The sequence below is a fragment of the Manacus candei genome, unplaced genomic scaffold, assembly GCF_025592945.1.
Source record: "Manacus candei isolate 608988 ecotype Guabito, Panama unplaced genomic scaffold, ASM2559294v1 h1tg000044l, whole genome shotgun sequence".
In the NCBI taxonomy this organism is placed as follows: Eukaryota; Metazoa; Chordata; class Aves; order Passeriformes; family Pipridae; genus Manacus; species Manacus candei.
The window spans coordinates 2,615,446-2,635,499 of NW_026138092.1; the positions used below are offsets into that span (position 1 = coordinate 2,615,446).

The 20,054-nt window shown below is 42.8% G+C and overlaps 1 protein-coding gene across 1 annotated transcript in view; it reads right to left on the reverse strand.

The window, feature by feature from the left end:
- Positions 1–307: 307 nt before the first annotated feature.
- The window catches only part of AK5 (adenylate kinase 5), a 76,346-nt gene continuing 56,599 nt past the window's right edge, over positions 308–20,054 (reverse strand). Inside the window, exons 11-14 of the mRNA XM_051796063.1 lie at positions 14,796–14,959; positions 13,694–13,810; positions 9,866–10,054; positions 308–1,759 (exon numbers count right to left, since the gene is read on the reverse strand). Coding sequence (XP_051652023.1) covers positions 1,655–1,759; positions 9,866–10,054; positions 13,694–13,810; positions 14,796–14,959 — 575 coding nt within the window. The 3' untranslated portion in view covers positions 308–1,654. The remainder of the gene's footprint in view (positions 1,760–9,865; positions 10,055–13,693; positions 13,811–14,795; positions 14,960–20,054) is intronic.

Below are 20,054 nucleotides of genomic sequence, written 5' to 3' on the forward strand. Positions count from 1 at the left end.
GGGCTGGAGCTGGAGAAGCACTTCCCAGAGCATCAGAGGTAAAATGTAGGCTGTAGAAGGACCCCAGGAAAAGAAGGAACATCCAGGATATGAAGGATAAGAACATATGTAAAACGAGACCCTTAAAAATAATCGAATTAGCATTTACAGGGCAAATGCTAAGGAAGAAAACGAGACAGAAGACTCGGCCCTGACTGGAAAAAGGACAGACTCTGTAAGCATGCTGATTTGAGCTATATTTTCAAGTCATGTACTGTGCTTTGAAAAGGATTAAACCCACATATACTGTAACAGAAATCATTCCTCCTCATTTTTGTACATGTTTTTATTTGTATTATGTCTTCGTTACAAGAAAGGTAACTTTAAAAATGCAAATCTGCTGCATAAAGTACAACTTGGACAGTACGAGCAATCATGCAACCCACTTTCACTGTGAATTCATCCAGAAGTTCCAGTAACAGGATGCAATTACTTTACAGGAATGTCAAACAAGCTTTTTATTTAGCTGTCAGGATACCAGAGAAACTCCACAACATTTGGGTTAACCCAACGGAAATACGGTTTGACTTTTACAGAGTTTTTTGCAGTTATTACAGATAAATGACTTACTAAAGATGCAAGCAACAGGAATCAAATAATCCCTGACATTTTCCTTTTTTGTTGGTTTTTTTGCTGGTTTCCCACCCCACCAGACCCCCCCCCACACACACACCCCCCTCCTCCCCAGGTTTTGGCAATGGCAGTACAAGACAAGAGATGATGATGATGTGAATTTTGCATTTGAAATGCTTCCCCAAGTACGATTTCAAGGTGACATGGTGGGTTCTGGCTCGCAGTCACCTTCACGTGCAGACTTTAACAGCTATGGCACAACTGTTGCTCACATGGACCATCACGGGCTCACACACTGAACTGTACAACACAACCATTGTTCTCACCTCAGCTCACAGAATTGGGCACTCAGTTATAAAATCCTGCAATTCCCAGCAGGAGACAAGACTCTCAAAAATGGTGTTTGCACCACGATGATGGGTTGACAGAATTCCACGATATTCAACTGTATCCTCAATTAATTTTTCTCCTTGTTGTAATAGTGTTCTGGGCATGTGTGAAAAGTTCAACTTGTAGCTTAACTAATTCCAGCTGTCTTACAGCTGCATGTGACAGAGAACAGGGTTTAGTCACTAAAGGCCAAGAACAAGCTCAGTGACACCCCAAAAATTAAAACTGTTAATTAAAATAATGTCTGATGGGAAACCTGTATGCAGTCACCTTAACATCAGTGTGCTGAGCAGTGTGTGAGGGGGTTGGAGAGCTCCCTGCTGGCCAGGCACTGCCTGATTCCCCATCCAAGGCAGGAGAGCATGAAATACAACCCAGAGCTGCTGCTCACCTGCTTGCTTGGAACCTGGGAAGAGCAAACAGCCAGAAAAACAACCTGCAGTTCTCAGAGTGGGGGTGGCACACGGAGCACTGTCTATGGAGTGGACTGTCAGCACAGGGAGAAAGGATTTCACCTAGAGGAACACAGCACATGCACACATTCCAGACATCCCTCAGGAAAGCAGCATTGCTTCGACCAGCATTGCACTCCTGGCTGTGGGTGCATGTGAGGTGAGGCTGTGTCCACACCAGTACACACCAGTACACACCATCACTGCGCTTCTGTGGAAAGTGCTGCCTCTTCCCTTCTCAGAAAAGAGTCAATTGTCTTGCAGATTTCCAGAAAAACATCCTCCTGTGTTCCTTCTGCATCGACCTGTGAAGCAGGGAAAAAAACATTAGTTTTGATTAAGTTACAAAGAATTCTCTAAGAATCTAAACACTGACACAAAAAACTGGTCCAATATGAAGTGAAAGTTGCTCTGTTTCATGTTAGAAGCATTCTAATGTAGAGGAGCAGCTTCCATAAACCACATTATCCACTTTGTTTCCACAGATCTATGTAAGAAGGTTCCGTAGGCTCCATCATCTGTGGCAAAGTACATTAATCAAGTGAAGGAGCTTAAGCTCTTTCTCTGAAATATTCGGGTTTGAAAGCAAAAGTACCCCTTTGGGATACAGAACAGTTTCCAAAGGCTCATCTCCAACCTGTCGAGGTCCTGAAGGGCTACACAGCCCTCTGGGGTCATGGCCACTCCCTAACAGAGCAAATTTGGGTGTTTCTGTGCATTTGTATTTGGGAGTTTGGTGAACTGGTTCTGGGTTTATGATGTCCTTTGGACAACTCATCTTTTCTAGGGGCACTGCTTTTGTGGCACGAGCGCTCCCTTTCACTGAAGAAATTTTTTTAACACCCCAAAGATTCAGTTTTCTGTTCAAGTTATTTGTCATGACTGTACTTCACCAAAAAAAGGACCGATTAACTTTCCTATGCTGAGGAAGAGGAGCTGCCTTTCAGCAAAGGAGGATTATGTTTGCAGCCAGGAACACTCGTGTGTGTTCCCTGGAGCACATGAGGTGGCCCTGAGCTGTTGGGAACGATAAGTTCTGTGTCCATCCCACACAATGAGTGTCACACGGGTCACTGCTCGGGGAAGGAGAGCTGTCTTTTGCCCCCACAGCAGGGACAGAAGCAGCTTTCCCACTGGCTGGGTACACCCCACAGATGCATCTGGTGACTATTCCTTTCCTCAGATGCCTGCTGAGAGCTTTGGTCTCTACTCAAAAGCAAGTGTCCTTTCTGCTTCTCCATGCTTGTCTCTTATGCCATGGAGTTTGCACGACCCAGGACAACTTTGCTAAATGCTCTTTTTCTGAACTATGTGCTGCATTTTCATCTCCAGGTTGCTGACCAGGATGCCAGACCATTGCAGTGTTTGAAGGGGACGTTCCTGACCATCAAACTTTCTGCCACCTCTTTGTTCTGCAGGAGAATTAAAGGAGTTTCATATTCAGAACATGTCCTTTTTAAATAGGCCGAGAAATGCTGCTCAGATACGGTGCTGGCTCACAGCCAGCTCCTGTGCAGCCTCACTGCACTCCATGTACAGTTAAGTCCCTCAGTGCTGAGCCCTGTGTGGGAGTCAGCAGCTGCTCCTTTCAGAGATCCTGCATTCCCACTCCGTGCCTTGGTGTCACTCCTGGTGGCACCCGCAGTCGTGGCAGAGTTTGGTCCCTGTTGCCTCCTGTTGGAAGCGCTGGCACATCCCACCAGTGTGCTGCACACACAGCAGCTCCAGCACTGGGCACCCACCTGGGCAGCCCTGAAGGAGCCTGGCTGGCTGCACCCCCTGGGATCACTGCATGGACACCTTCCAGTCTGAGCTGAACCCCCCCTTCCCTCCCAGCAGCTTCCAGGGGCACCGTTCCCTTGCCTGCCCTGCTCTCCCTCACGGGTGGTGGCTGCTGGAGCTGCTCCTTCCTGCAGTGCTGAAGCAAACACATGGAATAGTTCTGGAATGCTGGAATAGTTCAGGAAGCAGCAGCTCGTGCCTTACAAAAGTCAGTTCTCCAGCAAGGGCTGCGTGTCTTTGAGAAGCTTTCTGTGCCATGAAGACAAAGGGTTTCGAGGGGGGTACTCACTAGGAGCAAAGAGAAAAGGGGAATGTTGAACTATGCTGGACCAAATACCTTCTCCAGCTGCAATAAAACCAACAACTCCCATCTCAGCTGCTATAAAACAGTTTGTTTTGCCTGTCTCAACTGCCAAGACACCTATTTCCATGTGGCTGTCCCACAGGATGTATACTTCACACAGGGTGAAGGCCACAGCCATTTCAAAGTTCTCTTGTCTGATGACGTATTTTTACTCTCCCTTTACTCCATACATACATCTGCACTGTATAACTGATCTAATCTTATCAGCCCTGCCGACTGCCACTGGCTTTTTGGTGGCCTCTTCAGAACTGGGACTGATACTCAGGTCAAGATCTGGGGAGTTGTGACGAGGAATTAGCTTTGTAAGCACGGAAATGGCTGCCCTTTATGACAGGCTGGAACACTGACTTCCCAACAGCAACACTAAAATATGGATGAGCGTGACTAATGACAGCCCCAGTGCTTCCCACGCCGGCCTCCTAAATAACAAAGGCCCAATTCATAAAACTAACTTAACATTGTGGCACAAAACTAACTTAATGTGACCATAATTCACATCTAGTACTACAGTAATTCAATGACACTCTCAGCAGCTCCAGAGAGAAAATTGTGTGTTTCCCTTTCTCAGAATATAACAAACCTCATAAATTAGGACTGCTTTCAAGGTTATTTAAGGCTGGCTTCTCATAAAAGCAAGATCCATATAGTTTTCCAATAGTGCTTCCAGTTTTGAAATGCAGCTGTGGCTTTAGGTAACTTCAAACACAGAGAGATTTAATGAGCTCGTGTGAAAAATGGCTGGAGTAACCACCCCCATGGTACAATGTTGCTCCTTTTGTCATTAAAATCGGCCAATTAAGTTTTCTGTCAACAAATCTCCAGCTGATGTAGGTTTTGGAATTTAGAACCCCAGACACACTTATAATGGCATCAGCATGAGAAGGCTCACGAGGGAAGACTGTGAGAGGGTGGATGGTCACGTGTTCTTTCATAATGGTTATGGAATATGTGACTTCAACTGATTTTAGAAAGAAACAGTAGAACAACACTGAGGAAAAAAATAATTAAAACAAAAAAAAAGAAGGAAAAAGGGGGTGAAGCGTTGGTAGCGTGTGACCTGAAACAGGGAAAGTTTCTGGACACCTTTAATCCACTGCTCTGGACTGCTTATTTGTTACACATGCTTTTTTAACTCAGATGACTTTGTCCTTCAGACACCTACCAGGTGCCTGATGGCAGCTAGGTAGGATCAGTGGTGTCTTGCTTGACTCCCAACGCATTGCTCTGCTCTGTAACTTATAAACCTCCTACAGACTGTCACTTGAAAAGAGCTTTAAAAGATGAGTCAGATATTAAAAACAATCATTTTTTCCCCTCCCTTTCTTCTCAATTGACAGAAGGCCATATATTCAGAGGGATTTACATTTAGCCATGTCAAAACACAAGTAGGTGTCCACTAAATTTTCAGATGCACTTTTCTGTCTGGCTGCCTTGGAGATCACTGAGAAATAAATTTAAAAATAACAGCATCTACCTGCTTATTACAGATACCATAGAGCATTTCATTTCATTTCATTAATCTGAAACATCTGATTCCCACAGGCTCAGGCAGCTTGCAATGGGTGGTTTTGTGAGCAGTGCTTTCAGCCCTTGCATTTCCAGCACAGGGTCTTTATTGAAAAGCAGCCACTTGCTGTCCTTAGCAGTAGGTGGGGGTTCTGTAACTGACTGTGAAAGGAATTATGGAATATTAAACTAAATCCCCAAAACATGATTTTTTAAAAAAATAATTGAAAATTTTCTATTAACAATTTAGAAACTTAAAGCCTTAGCAGAAAAGTAGCAGAGGACACTTCATTCTCCAATCAGTTCATCTTCCCTTGCAAATACACACCTGGGAGTTCCATCCCAGTCCTTCCCCTCAGCAAGGTGGTGGAAGGATGGCTGTTACTGATTCCTGGCAGGTTCACAGATGTTTCACCTGCCCCCAGAGTCTCCACCTCTGTGCACACCTCGTGCCTCTGCTGGGCTCAAACACTGACTGCTCATCTTGGCCAAAGGGACATTTCTAACAGAGCCTGATCTTTTGTCAGCTTCAGCAGGTCACTGTTCTCATTCAGAGGTCAGCAGAGTGAAAAAATGTTCCAGCTCCAAATATCACATTAGCTATTTATGAATGCACCTGTGCACAGGAACTCTGGGTCTAGAGAAGGTCACAGAATCCCAGAATCAGCTGGGTTGGAAGGGACCTCTAAGATCATCAAGTCCAACCCTTGATCCAACCCCGCTGTGGTTCCCAGCCCATGGCACTGATGCCACATCCAGTCTGTCCTTAAACACCTCCAGGGATGGAGAATCCCCCACTTCCCTGGGCAGCCCATTCCAATGGCTGAGCACTCTCTCTGTAAAAAATGTCTTCCTGGCATCCAACCTGGACCTCCCCTGGCACAGCTTTAGACCCAGCCCTCTTGTCTTGTTGAAGGTCACAACATTCTCAAGGATTAAAGTGGGAATGCTGTTACAACCATATATCTCTTCTGGGCAAGTAAAGCAAGGAGAGAATTCCTAATGAGGGCAGAGAAGTCAGGTCAGACTTGAGTTTGTCTGGCTCCACCGTGTTTATCAGGCTCCATCCAGCCGTGCCCTAATGCCTGTTCCAATGCACAGGGCAGGGAAGCTCACTTGGCACTGTCCTCTCGAGCTCACCTTGATGAGGTGTGACAGTTCCTCCTCCACTGAGTGCTCAGCCAACATCCAATTCCCACACCAGACCTTTTGCTGGCCTTATGCCCAGGACTGGATTTTACATTTGCATATTTAATCAGCCTGTTTCAGGACTGAAAACCTTCTGACTGGATAGGACAAGTTGAACACACACCACCATTGTCAGGTGCTGTTCCCAATCTGTGGAAAACTTTGTCCAGCCCTAAACACACTTAAAGGGGAGAAATCAAATGACACCCAACATGCCAACCCTATTTTCTTGTTGAACAAATCTACTTCTGATTTTCTTTCCTGTGGCAAAGCAGGAGCTGGGTGCTACAGTCAAGCCCTACAATGATCACTTATACAATTAAACACTATTTCACCTCGAATTCAGTGGTGCTTAGTCACACACTGCAGTAAACTGGCTAGAAAAGGTTAATGCTGAATCTTTGTGGCAGTTAGTGGGATTTAGACTCTAATATTCCTCTTAAAATCTCAACACCCACTCCCTCAGTCTTCTGTGTATGTATATGATATTACAAATACCAAAAAAACCAAGGACTATTTTAGCCTAGCCCTCACCAAAAAAAAAAAATCACAGTAATAATTTATATTTATTTGATCAGAAGTTATTATTGTCAGTTTTTCTGCTTTCCACCTGAATTTCCTTTCATCATTCAGAGAACATCAGAGTGGCTGCTAATGTCAATGCTTGGCCATCTGTAAAATCTGTTGCTATAAATAAGAAACTAACCCCGTGTCCTGGGAATTGCAAACTTCCCCTTGGCTCTCTCCTTTCTTCAACACAGTTTCAACATATCCACCAGTAAGACAGTTTTAAACCTGTAAACCTAAATGTCTCCCTTCTCTTAACTCCCCCACATAGCCAACAGCTGCACACTTTGTATTATCTAGTTCTCTTTGCTTCAAAACAGCCACTGAGCAAATCTTAACTGTATTTATTTGTCTTTATTTTTCAAATTGTTGAGCCAAATAACGTAGAGGTTTGTAAGATGCACATTTACAGGATAGTAATACAGGCTGGAAAGAACCCCAGTGGGTCATCTAGTCCAGCCTCCTGCTCAAAGCAGGACTGGGCACTGCAGGGACATCACCATGCCAGATGCAGTTGGAGATGACAAAGTCAGACTGTCTAATTAAACTCTTTGAGTTAACTTATACAGGAAAACTGCCTATAAAAATTTCCTAAGCAAGAATTCCTTCCAGAAAAAAAAGTTATTTTGTTTCACAATACTTAGTGGATTTCCAAACTGGAATGTTTTGTTGGGATTTTTTTTGTTTAGAATTTTTTTGGTTGGTTGTTTTTTTGTTTTTGTGAGGGGTTTTTTGTTTTGATTTTTGTTTGTTTGTTTTCTTGTTTTTATTCCAGCATAGTCCACTTCAGAACTGACAGGGAACATTTGGACAGGGAACATCAGAAATAGAACTGAAGCCAATTGCCCTGTGCAAGAAAGTGCTCAGACTTCCTTCTGCACTGTCACCATAGGTGCAAAGTAAACTTTAAAATAGACAGTTCAACAACTCTTGGTTAAAAAAAAAAATCACTTCTCTCACCCATGAAAAATAAAACATTAACAGGCTTCTTGTACAAAAACTACATTTGCTTCTGGTGCTCACTGCACAGGCACCAGGGCTGTTGGCTTGTACCCACAACTGGCTGGGGGTGACAAGGACAGCCTTGGGAGGATTGATTTTGAAATCCCACCTCTGCTGAGGATTTTGGCAGTGTTCTCTAAATGCTAATAAATCACTGACATGTACTTGTCCACATCGTAAGGGTTGGGGTGGGGTATTGATAGTGGAGTCACAGCTTTGATAGCAGATGTACTTTATAATATATTCTTTGTAAGAAGTGGATGAGGCAGACATTTCAGTGGCTGTGTCCAAGAAAAACAGAACACGCTTTTTAACCTTTAAAGGCCATTTTCCATTATATTGTTTATGAAGCTGATTTTACAGATCTTTCACACCCAGAAGATGGATGTGTGTTGAACACACCTACAATCACCAGAAGGAAGTTCAGGCAATGTACAGCCATTGTAAGAAAAGCAGGGTGGGTCTGTTCAAGCAAGGCACAGCTATTTTCTAACATGCAAACCTACAGTGTCAGTTCCCCCCAAAACTAATGAGAAGAGTAGAAATCACACTCAGTTCTGACCCACAGATTAGGCAAGTCCCTTCAGGAGCTAAGGAGCCATCAGCCTTCAAGAAGAGACTGCGTGTTTTGCCACTGCACAGCAGATGGAGCAGGAACTTGCAGCAGAAGTATTCAGGAAGGGCAAGGAAAGTCCAGGTCAAGTGAAATAAGGCAGACCATGAATGCAAAATCTGTGTGAAAGCATTTAGTGTGGTTTCATTCTCTTTGGGACTGCTCTTTGTTGATGCTTCCAAAAGGGAAACACTGTGGTAGGCACAGCTCATGCAGTGGGATATTGAGACAGAGAGCTCTGTTTGCCTTTGTGTTGGTGTGTTGTGCACTGCACTGAATTCTTAACCAGACACATCCCTGCAATGCTGGCAAGACAGCTCCTCAATGGAACAACAAATAAACCAGGTTATCTTTCATAAGCCTCAAGGTGGAAAGTAAGTGGGAGCTTTTTTCTGCCCCTCTAGACTTAGCCTTATGTGCTCTTATTGTGGGGTTAGCAAAGGACACCAATCAGGACTTAATTCCTTTGAGTTTCATTTTTCTCAGCTCTATGTTATTTACTCTGTTCTCAGGTCAGGATATGGGTGCATAAATTAGCTGCATGTTTCTCTTTTGGGAACTCTGCAGAGGAGAAAAGTTTGGGGTATGTGATTTGCATGTTTGCTACAGCCTCCTGGAAAAAAGATGCCATAATATTTCCAGCAATTATTATTGGATTCTTTCCTTTTTAGGACAAGACAGAGCAGCAGGACTAGATCTTTCTGTAGCTGAACATAAGGGACAGTTTACCATGACAGAGAAGAGAAATAAAGAAAAAAAACCCCAAACATCCCTTATAAATGAGCCTACAGATGTGCCTGCATATACATCAGCTAAGTACACTGATGCAATTTTTCTTGCTTCACTGTAAAGTATTGATTAGAAAATTAAAAAAAATGCTCTGAATATCACATCCTGAGCAGGTGTAAACTGAGGTAAGTCACTGAAATTCATATAACTATGTTATTTATTCCAGCAAAAAGGTCTTTCTTATATGCAGGTCTGTTTTATTTCAGGATATACGCTTTCACATTTGTAAATTTAACTAAAGGACTTTGGATTAACATAATCTTTCATCCAAATTCTGAAAGCCCTTATAAAGAAATAAATCCTAATACTTAAAGAAAAGCTTTCCAGAATTAATGTTTAATAAGAGATTCTATACAGATGAGGTAGTGATTCAGGATATGTTCCCAGATTAAGCATAAATCTGTGATTTTGCTCTTTCAAACTGCACTGTGGGACTCAGAAGTTCGTAGAAGTTGCAAACAAACCAGGGAAGAGCAAAATGAGAACCAACCGGAAGCGCGGAAACAGTTCACAAACGGCGTCGTGACAGGATTTTCCAAACACTGCTTACATAATGGAGGCAAAAAGCAATGATTTAATGAGAAAGGTCAAGCAGTTTACCTTGCATAACTGTGTCTTGCTTTCATAGTATGCAATCAGAGGCTTTGCTGCTTGGTAATAGCTCTCGATTCCCTCCTTGATGGTCTCGGCGTTATCAGGGTTTTGACTGCTCTGGTTCCTCAGCAGAAGGCGACTGCTCATGGTTTCTGCAGAGCAGTCCAGGCAGAACACGACTTTTGGCTCCCCAACCTAGGGACAGAGTCAAACAGTAAGTATTCCCAAACCACTGGCCTGGGGAAATTGATTTTCTCTGGATAATACTGAAAGAGTCATCACTGTAACAGCACTTGGAAAGGCCAGTATTGAGGATCAAGGCTGTGCTTGACTGGGCCCAGAGAGATAAAGGGAGATGATCTGACAAATTCTGGCTACTTGGACTGAAGATAGTCAGTTCATTATTTGCAACTGTGAAATCAAAGCTTGATGCAAACACTGCAGGACTCACAGAATACTTGACACACTTCTGCTTCTAGCCTTTGCTTTGTTCAGCCTGGGAAAAGGGAGGGATAAACTACAGCTTAGAATTCCAAGACCCTACAGAAGGAAATGTCCAATTTGAAGTATGCTCACTTGAAATGGAAATGGGTAACAGCAGACAGGCTCAGGAACACCATCAAATGTTCACAGGAATACACCCTGTGAATTATTTTATGTCACACAGGATTTTATGTCTTTATTTGCAGTGTACCCACATTATCACTACCCATGGCATAAAGGAAGGATGTGATATTTTGCTCTGCATTTTCAATTTGGCAAGTGATTGCCAGATTCTCTGAGAAGCCCACCATTTACTGCTGTTTGGCTAGTGCCAAACTAGTCGTGAGGGAGAGTCTGTTTTTTTCTATAAAGAAAATAAACAGAAATTCATTTATTTTTATTCTCAGGCCTGGCAGAGACAGTTAGTAATTGTCTCTACATTTGATCGTAGATATCGCAGTATTTATGGGTAAAAAAGAACTGGCAAGAAAGAGTAAAAAGTTCTTTATAATATTTTAGGAGAGAGTCAGGAAGTTCTAAACAAATCCTCAGCATTCTTCCTCTGAAACACTGAAAAAAATGCATGTCATTTAGCATAAATCTTGCAGTACACTCTGCCTGCACCCTGCTCAGGCACAGTGCTCTCTGACACAAGGTTCTGTCAGAGCAACAACTGCTGGGCTGAGTCCAAAGGGATAAAAGCCACTCTATCAAGTAAAATATAGGTGTTAAGGGCTCAGTGAAAAATCAAGTGATAATTTTTCCATGCACTTATGTATTAAAGACACTCTCAGTCTTTTTCTTCATTCCTTCCCTTTCCAGCAGGGATTTGGAGAGCACCTTTTAGGAAAAAGTGAGAAGTCTTGAAAAAAGACGACTGTTCTCCAGACCAGTGACCATTACAAAATTATACTTTTACCATGGCTACAGCAAAGGAAATCTAAATGACTGATATATGGAAATTGCCCTTGGTACCTTTGTTGACAGCCCTCGAAGGAAGGAAATACTCCAAAGGTAAATATTTCATGTCAGGCCTTCTGCATTTGGCTGAGGATGTCTGGGTTGTGTTGACCTTTCTACGACCTCAATGACTTTTATTTAAGAGAAGCTGAAGCCAAGGGATGATGTTGGACAGTTCAATGACAGACTCTTATCTACATTATCCATTTTTTCCACACAGCCCAGGAAACATCAATGCTATCAGCAGTAGCAGCACTGGGTTTGGGGATTCAAAAAGCCAACAAGGAGATTTAATAGTGCAAAAGACATAGACAAGTTAAAAAAGATGTGGGCTCCATCAATGATTTAAATAAATGGTCTTTCTGTGTAACTGGACTAGGATAGTGAGAAGTTATTTCCTCCACAGTTTCATATGAGGAATTCCATGGTCTGTTCTAAATTAGAACAAATGGGGAATGATTCTTTTCAGCAGCCACAGTCATATCATCACTTTACAGTGAGGAATATACTGACTGATAGCATCAGATAACTGTATCTTGCTTGACAGACAGGGTCTGATTCACTTTTGAAAAATCTATATGGTTTTCTTAAAATTTTCAATATTGCTATTATCTGGAATTCAGATAGAATCACAGAAATGTCATTCTTCCAAGTTAAAAATTACAAAAAGTGAAAGTAGTGCCCTGGTCAGATATTACAGCAATTTTTACTACTGGTTTGTTTGGGTTTTTTTTATTACTATTTTCCCAACACAATTTAGCTTACATAATCCATGCTGTGGGGACATCTGCAGGAAGCCAAACACTCAGGTCTTACTGGGTACTTTCCACCTGGTGATATGGAACTTATAATTTAATAATGTTTTCTACTTCTCACCCAGCAGAAAGACTGAGGAGGGAACAGAGAGGTGTGCTTCTCTACAATTATGGCTGGGTAAAAGTACAGTTGTATCACAGAAAGGAACTGGGCAAAACTGGCTGAGGAATAAGCTGTTTCTACACAGCTCATGAGTCAAAGCTATCAAACTTTGAAGTATAAGCACTATTCTAGGTGTCTTCTAAATAGAACAGCTCTTTGTTAACAATTACAATGCCTTTTACACATCATGCAGATATGTAGCATTATTCATCTGTACTTTGCTGCCATTAATTAATGAAGCCTGATGTGCATCCCTTTTCATTCAGTTATAATTTTGGAAGAACTTCTCATCGCCCTTTAGAAAGAGCTAAAAAGCATTATCTCAATAATGACTCACTTAAAAAAGCTTCACAGCCTCACTGAGCAGCTTTCAGCCAGCCAAGTCCACCCTGAGAAAAGTGGATACATGGAACAACAGGGGTGACCTGGCACATTCAAAATAATCACTTGAGGTCCCTGTATTTTCCTCCAAATGTCAAAGGCAGCTCAGGACTACAGGATCTTTTGCTGCTACAGTGTCTGTGGGACTGAAAAGGGCTCTGCTTTTGCACTGGATGCATCAAGACTTATTTGCCTGGCAATGCCTCAGGCCAGGATGCTCCAACCTCTAAATCCTACTTCATAACACAGACCAGTGTTCATAGGACATGACATGTATGCCTGCCAGAAAAGCAGCACTGCTGAAATAGTTCCTCCTTATACACAAAATGAAAGAAATTTCCAATTTTTTTTTAATAATCTACAGCATTTTAGTAGAGGAACTAGAGCAACATTTTTGTGAATAGCAAATCCCATCGCCCATTATTTTGTCCAGCTTCTGATGCCTTTATCTTGCTAGGTTTTTGTGGTGAAAAAAACTAAATAAAGCAGCTAAAGGTTCAGGCAGAAAACAGGTGATTCATTAAAGTTTTATTACCTTTCAAACTTGTTTAGGACATTTGTGGTGTGTAATATGGCAGAATGTATATTTAACTGATTGCCTTGCTTCACCACTTCTCCTAAACCCTGCAAATTCATTCACAGGGCTTATACAGAGTATTTTCTGCAGGCTGAGAAATGCATGGCTGAGACTTCTCAGTAGGTCTTAGCACATCCTGAGGAAATCGATAACTCCCTGAAGTGCCACGCAGCCACTTGCACAACGTTCTTTTTATGGCTGTGCCACCTGTTAGTCCTCACAAAAATTAAATCTGTGCTTTGCTGTTTCAAGAGGCAGCAAGCTTTGGCAGAGTTGGCTTACTGGTAAGAAATATTAACTGGGAAGATACATACATTCAGGAATCTACATCAAATAGATGAGATTTTCCCAAGAAGTATGGTGCCATCCACTAGAATCAGAAACCTGATTCTGAAATGGTGCTTGGCACTAAATGGGAGTTGTTCCTGGTTTGCATTAAATTTGGGTAAAATCAGCACCAGAAGTACAGTTGTATCTTAACAGGAGTTATAACAGCATTACAATTATATGGTCACCTTGCTCTCAAACTCTTCTGCATCTTTCAGCTCTTGGGGATACCCATCAATCAGGAATCCTTTTGTGTCCCCTAGCCTGGAAACCATGGCTTCCTTCAGCAGCTCTAGAACAATACCCTGTACAGGAAAGAAAGGGAGTTACTTGGTTAATTAATGAAAAAGATTGAGACCTTTTTTTGTTACACTGACTCTAATGCTACCCCCCTGAAAATGGCCCTGTTTGGCTAAAAGTCAGTCCTGTGAATGCAGGTGTCTTTTCTTGTGTTTTTTCTTCTCTCAGGATCAGCTATGCCACACAAATCTAGTGCTGCAATCCATCCAAGAGTTCCCAAAGTGCCCTCTAGGTACCTGAGAATATTTCATAGTTTCAAAATGAATGTTAATACCTGTAAAATTCTGGAGCACTGCTGCAGCATTTTCCAATCTGATTGCATTTGGCTGTGTCACTGATATAATTACACTGCATGGAAAGTGACCCCATCTGACCAAACACGCCGAAGAGCAAAGCAATCAAAATCAAGCCTGAGCACAGCTTTTAGTTTCCCCCGAGCAGCACTTCCCAGTATCCTTCATTAACAAACACATCCCACGATCCAGCTGCACTTGCTGAAGACCTACCAGGAGCTGGGGCTGCAGACCTGCCATGTAAAAGTCAAGTCCAGCTGAGAACAACACCCTCTGCCTTCAGTCTCCCTTAATCTGCAGTCCAGCTACTCTGGGATGTCAGCCAGCTCTGCAGGGAACTGCTGCAGGTACTGTGATTTAGAATAGCTGCCAGGTGGACCAGTCCTGAATCTGAAATGCAAAGCTATAAAAAGGACTGTTTCCTGTACTTATACTTACATTTTGCAATGCGTCTGTCTCACTGTATTTCATGTCTAATTTACTGCCTATATGAGTCTGAAATGTGAAGAAATATTGGCACTGAAAGGAGAAACAAGTGCCCCAGATTTGGTAATGAGGAAACTTCTACCTCAGGTTATAGATCAGTTTTACTGAAATGGGGATCATCAGCTCCAGTATCTTATTTCCACCCTTTTAGACAATCTACCTACTACTGCCTTTGTTTAACCTTAGGGCCCCAAATAAAACTGTTGCTTACACCAGGCACAGGTTCACCACATTCCATGATGTCTTTGATCAATTTACTTCTCTCTGATAATGACAGTAACTCATTTTGGAGAAGGTCAGCAGTGGACAGGTGAGAAAATCCGTATTTCTTGGCTAACTGTTCACACTGGCTACCTTTGCCAGAGCCGGGCCCACCTTTGTGAGGGAAAAAATATCTAGATTAGAAGAGAATGTCTGCCTAAAAGCATTAGCATGTTAAGGAAAAACATGAAACACACAGCCTGTGGGGAAGGGTACTTGACTCGGTATATATGTTCATTTTGACAGCTGCAACAAACAGTAGCAAAATAATGTTCACTGCATCACTGTGAGGGAAGTATTTTGCCCCCACTTACGGGATGGAAACGTGTAGGCAAAGAGCCAGCGAAACCTGCCTCTGTCAGGTGTGATGCACGCAGATGTGCAGTAACTGCGGTGAACATAAGAGCAGAGTTTTGCATCCTTTCCCCCTGAGCCGGAAAGCTCTCCGGTGCTGGTGGCTCTGCCCAAACCTGAGCACCAGGTACTGCAGCTGCAGCTGCTCCTGCAGCCGTGGTGCTGCCTTGCCCTTCACACCTGCTCCCGGGAAATGGGGGAGCGCAGCTGCCAGGGGCACAGGGAGACCTTGCCAGCTCCCACTCTCCTGCACCCGCAGCGGTACTGGGCTGGAAACCCCCCTGCCCAGAGCCAAACACCCACAGGGGCACAGGCACCTCAGCAACAGGCCACGCAGGTGAAGCCGCTCAGTGGTTTCTCCCCAGGCTGGAGGGAAGGCGCCTGCACATGGCCCTCGCCCTGCTCACGGGACAGGTGGGAGACAGAGGGCAGGGAATGCTGTGGGTGTTCTCCTGGCAGGAATGGTGCTTCAAGCCTCCCGATTCCTTAGACAGGAGAGTGGCGTCCACCCAAGAGCCCCAAAGCTCTGCCTCTGTGGGGCTGCTCTGGACACCCCCTCTCACGCCCTGGCCCATCACCTCAGTGCTTCTCCCTCCTCTCCCTGGCGGCCAAGGACATGAAAAGCCAAAGGCGTTTTCAGCCACCTCCCGGGGTGCTTCAGCCACCCCAGCCCGGCTGGAGAGATGGACAGCGCATGGAAACTGCTGGAAGCTGCTCGCCATGGATGGCCGTGACCCCAGAGCCGCGGTGGAGCTGAGGTGAGGCCCTGAGGGCTGAGGGGCCGCGATGGCGCCGGGGTGTGAGGGGAGATGGGGAGGGCGGGAAAGCGAAGCCCCGGTATTGGAGCCTGTGGAGAAAATCCACTGCCTGTAGTAGCAATTTTATAGTCTTTGACAGATCTGTTCAGAAGATCTACTGCAGCAGGAGGTAATTATACCCTTGTAGGGAGACAGTGCTCAAGCTCTTAAAGTTTTTTCAGCATGTGACTTGTGTATTTATCAACTGCTGGGACTGCAAGTATGACTACACAGCCCTGCTATGTGTAAGGAGGATGCTACAAAATACATGATCTTCCCGTTTGCTTATCTTTCCAAAGGTCACAATAGAGTGAATTTTCTTCTAACTTTTGCATTCAATTTAAGAAATAATTGCTCCGAGCACGTGATTTTCAGAGAAGTTACAGCACTGTAGCTAAGATTAAAAATGGGGTCATGAGAGTAGCAACAAAGGAAGGGGCTTGTCTGCTGTGATCTGCAGTCTTTTACTTCAGCTTCACAAAGACAATTATCAGCCCGTGGTGTGAGAATCACACCTGTACTACAATTTTTTGCTAGAACTATCTTTGTCACAGGCTCATCTTTTCTTGCCGACGTGGGCTCAATTCTGTGCTTCTGTTGCTTTAATATGAAGAACGTTGTTGTTTTGTAAAAGCACCGGTTGAAAGAAAAAAGAGGAAAAAATAGGAGTGGCTACAAAGAAACAGATGTGGAGAAATTACAGGCAAATTAACTGTAATGAGTCCATTAAGTATCTGAGTGGCAATTACTTGTATTTCTGGTCTGTTTTGGTTTTTTAGATCAGTAAGTTTGTGCGTGAATGTGCTTGTTTACACATTCTGTCTCCTGGCATTGAATATGCTAGCAGTGCAGTGATTTAATCCTATTGATTTGGTCTGTACATACAGTATTAAAAAAACCCACCAGCTAGAAAGATTATTTTATTCTGTTTTTTATATAACTGTTTCCCTCCTGATGTAGAGCCCAACCAGAAATGTCGCAGTTTCTCTTCGTATACTAAATAAACTAGATGTCTGTTTAGAAATAACAATACAAGGAAAATTTTTTGTTGTTCAGCAGGTAAACATTCAAAAAGTTGATGTGTTTCTAATACCCTTGTCTGTTAGTGTTTTAAAAGAGAACACTGTCAGAATGGCACAATACATATACATACACCATGCGTGCACCCCAAACAATAATTAAAATTGACCGTGTTTATTTTTCTAGGAGAGTTCCAACAAGGCAGAAATTAAAATGCTGAGCTCTTTAAAGAGAAAAAGACATAATTAAGTATGTTATGTGCTGAAAATGGTAATTTTTATAGCCACTGCTAATAATTTAGATTCATTTGACGAGTAACAAAGCATTCTACTGCTTAACAATTGTACGTGACCATTTTACCAAGTCTTCTGCTTTCTTATCAATGAATGAGGCTGCAGTTCTTGCTTGGCCTGATCTGAGGAGAGGCTGAATTCCCCAGGAAATTCAGCATTGAGGGCTGAGTACACACTTGGCCTTTACAACAGTATTAACTTACATGTCTGAAATTAAAGTATTATTTAATGTCCTGTCGCCCTCTGAAGTATCTCATGTGACTGAAGTAAAGCTATTCTGGTGGGAAAGAATGTGAAAGTGCATTTTCTTACTAATCAGATGCTTCCTTCTTGCTCAGGGTATATCCTTACCTGACTGCTACATAAGCAGCTTTAACAGCAAATTAACCCTGTGGTCATTGAAGCTCACTATCAATTTGCAGTGTTGCAAAAACTGTATCTGTTCTTTTAGAGGATGTTTTTATTAAATCTATGCATTTTTCTACAGAAAGAGATTAATAATTTACTTGAAGAAAGTTTATTTGGAACAAAGTTTATGTGTTTATGCCTGTGAAGCATAAACAAAAGCTACCAAAATTATTTTTTCGGTTAAGAAGGCTCCACTGCAACTTGTTATGCTGTTTTTCAAATGGAAAATACTTGAGGCACTGAAGAAGGTAGTCAAGTTTTCCCAGTGGCTCAACTGTCAGGAGGAAAATACGTCCCCACTTTTGTTGAGAAGGCGAAAGATTCTTTGTGAACGCTGTCATTTTTTCTGTGTGCTGTCATCCTCTACTCTGCCTACGTACAGTTTGGAAAAAATATGTCTTGGTTCTTGGGAACTTGCTATTCAGACTAATCATGTTGTCTTCTGATTTCTATATATGACATGAAGGTAAAGGGCTAAAGCCTGGAAAACAGCCAGAGGAATGAGGAGTGTGCTGTGACCCGCAGGACGATCTAGAACTACCAGCAGTTCTTCAATGTTAGCAGGCTTTTGTGTTGTGCTAGCATTGCTCAGTGCAGTACATCTTGCTTTAAAGCTCATTTGTTAACTCAACAAAAAACAAAAACTGCAGATTAAGAAATTAGAAATATCGTATCAGTCGGTGAGATCGTTTTTGGAAACTGGATCCTTTGTGTCTCCCCCTGTGCTTTTTGATACAAATAGGAAGCAAGAACGTGGAACCAGGGTACTGGCACAGAAATGAAATGCAGTTCTGTATATTGCTTTTCTGTAGACAAGGCTGGATTAAAAGGTCTGTACAATCCCTCAGAGCAGCATTCCCTTCCATTCTGTTGATTCATCTGCCTGTGTGAGGGGATCTCCTGGTAAATAACTTTCTGGCAGCACTGCTGACTTAGGTGGTTACCCTTCCCTGTTTAATTATGGACTGGAAAAAGGCTTCCCAGGGAGCACTTCAAGGGAGAAAAGGAGTGGTCTCAGTGGGTTGGGGTCATGACACTTGTCCAAGCAGCACTTCTGAATATTTAACTGCAGCCAGCCTGAGATCAGCAAAGGATCTCAGTTCTCCCTCCTTCCCCAGCCTCCCCCAGACTAAGAAGGACCAGAAGCCTGGGCATGTCACTCAAATGTACCGCTCTGACCTACAACACAACACCACAACCCGAGGAATTAGTGATGACAGAGGGAGCTGGGACTGCTGCTGGGAGTGAGCAGGGACAGGAACAACCAATATGAGCAGTTCAAGAACCAGCTTTGCTGTCAGAAATGTTAATAAGGCAAAAGTGTCATGCTGTCAGACTGAGATGTCTCTATTTTAAATCTTACAAGTTTATCATATACCAAAATATCCCGAACATTTACATAAGGTGCCAGCAGTAAGATTTACAAGAGAGTCCCACCATTCATTTAAAAATATTTCAATTTCTAGACCTTGTTATCACAATGAGTATCATCCCTGTATCATGGAAAAGTGCTTGCAGGGGAAACCTGCAACAATGGAGCCTCAGAAGTCAGAACTGGAACCAAAATAACCCCAGTCAATCTGTCCTTATATTCAAGCTATGATTTTGGAGGACTTGTTCAGTTTGGCAATTTTACCTTCAATGCTACTTGTATTATTTATACAAGTAAAAATAAGCCTTAATTTCAGAATATGGCATTTGAAGGCTTCTCAATAGCTCCTCAACAACAAAAAAACCTCAACAGTTTTTATTGGTTTTTTTTTTTTTTTTTCTGAAAGATAATTTTAATCAGAAAACAACCTGGAGCACATGTTGGCAGAATGATGTGAGGTCCTGGGACATCACTGAGTTCTCATCCTTCTTAAAGAAAACGTGAAGTTCATGTCATGGGAAGGCAGGGAAATCAGCCCTCCTCAGTTTCTACAGTTAGTGCTTGGGCTGATGGGGGGTTTAATTATCAGTATTGCTCATCCTATGCCTTTCTGAAATACAGTGACTGTGGCACAGTTTAGGTTGCCAGGGACCTTATCTGGTTAAACGTTCTACTCAAGCAGGGGCTAAATTAATGATAAATTGAATTAGATTAGGTCATTCAAGGTCTGATAGACATTGGACAAATAAAGAGTTTGGGTTTCATGATTTATTTATTTCTGGTGTGTGCAAAAGAAGCTACTGTCTGCAGCTGATAATGTCTTATTTCTAAGTGTCAATGGTGAGAATATCCTCAGTGTCAGCTAAAAAGCTGGTCTTCCTTACACTGAGCTTAAGCAATTACCAGCTTTAGTACATCAGCAAGAACATAACAAAGATTCTGCAGAGGAAGTTGGTTACACTGAC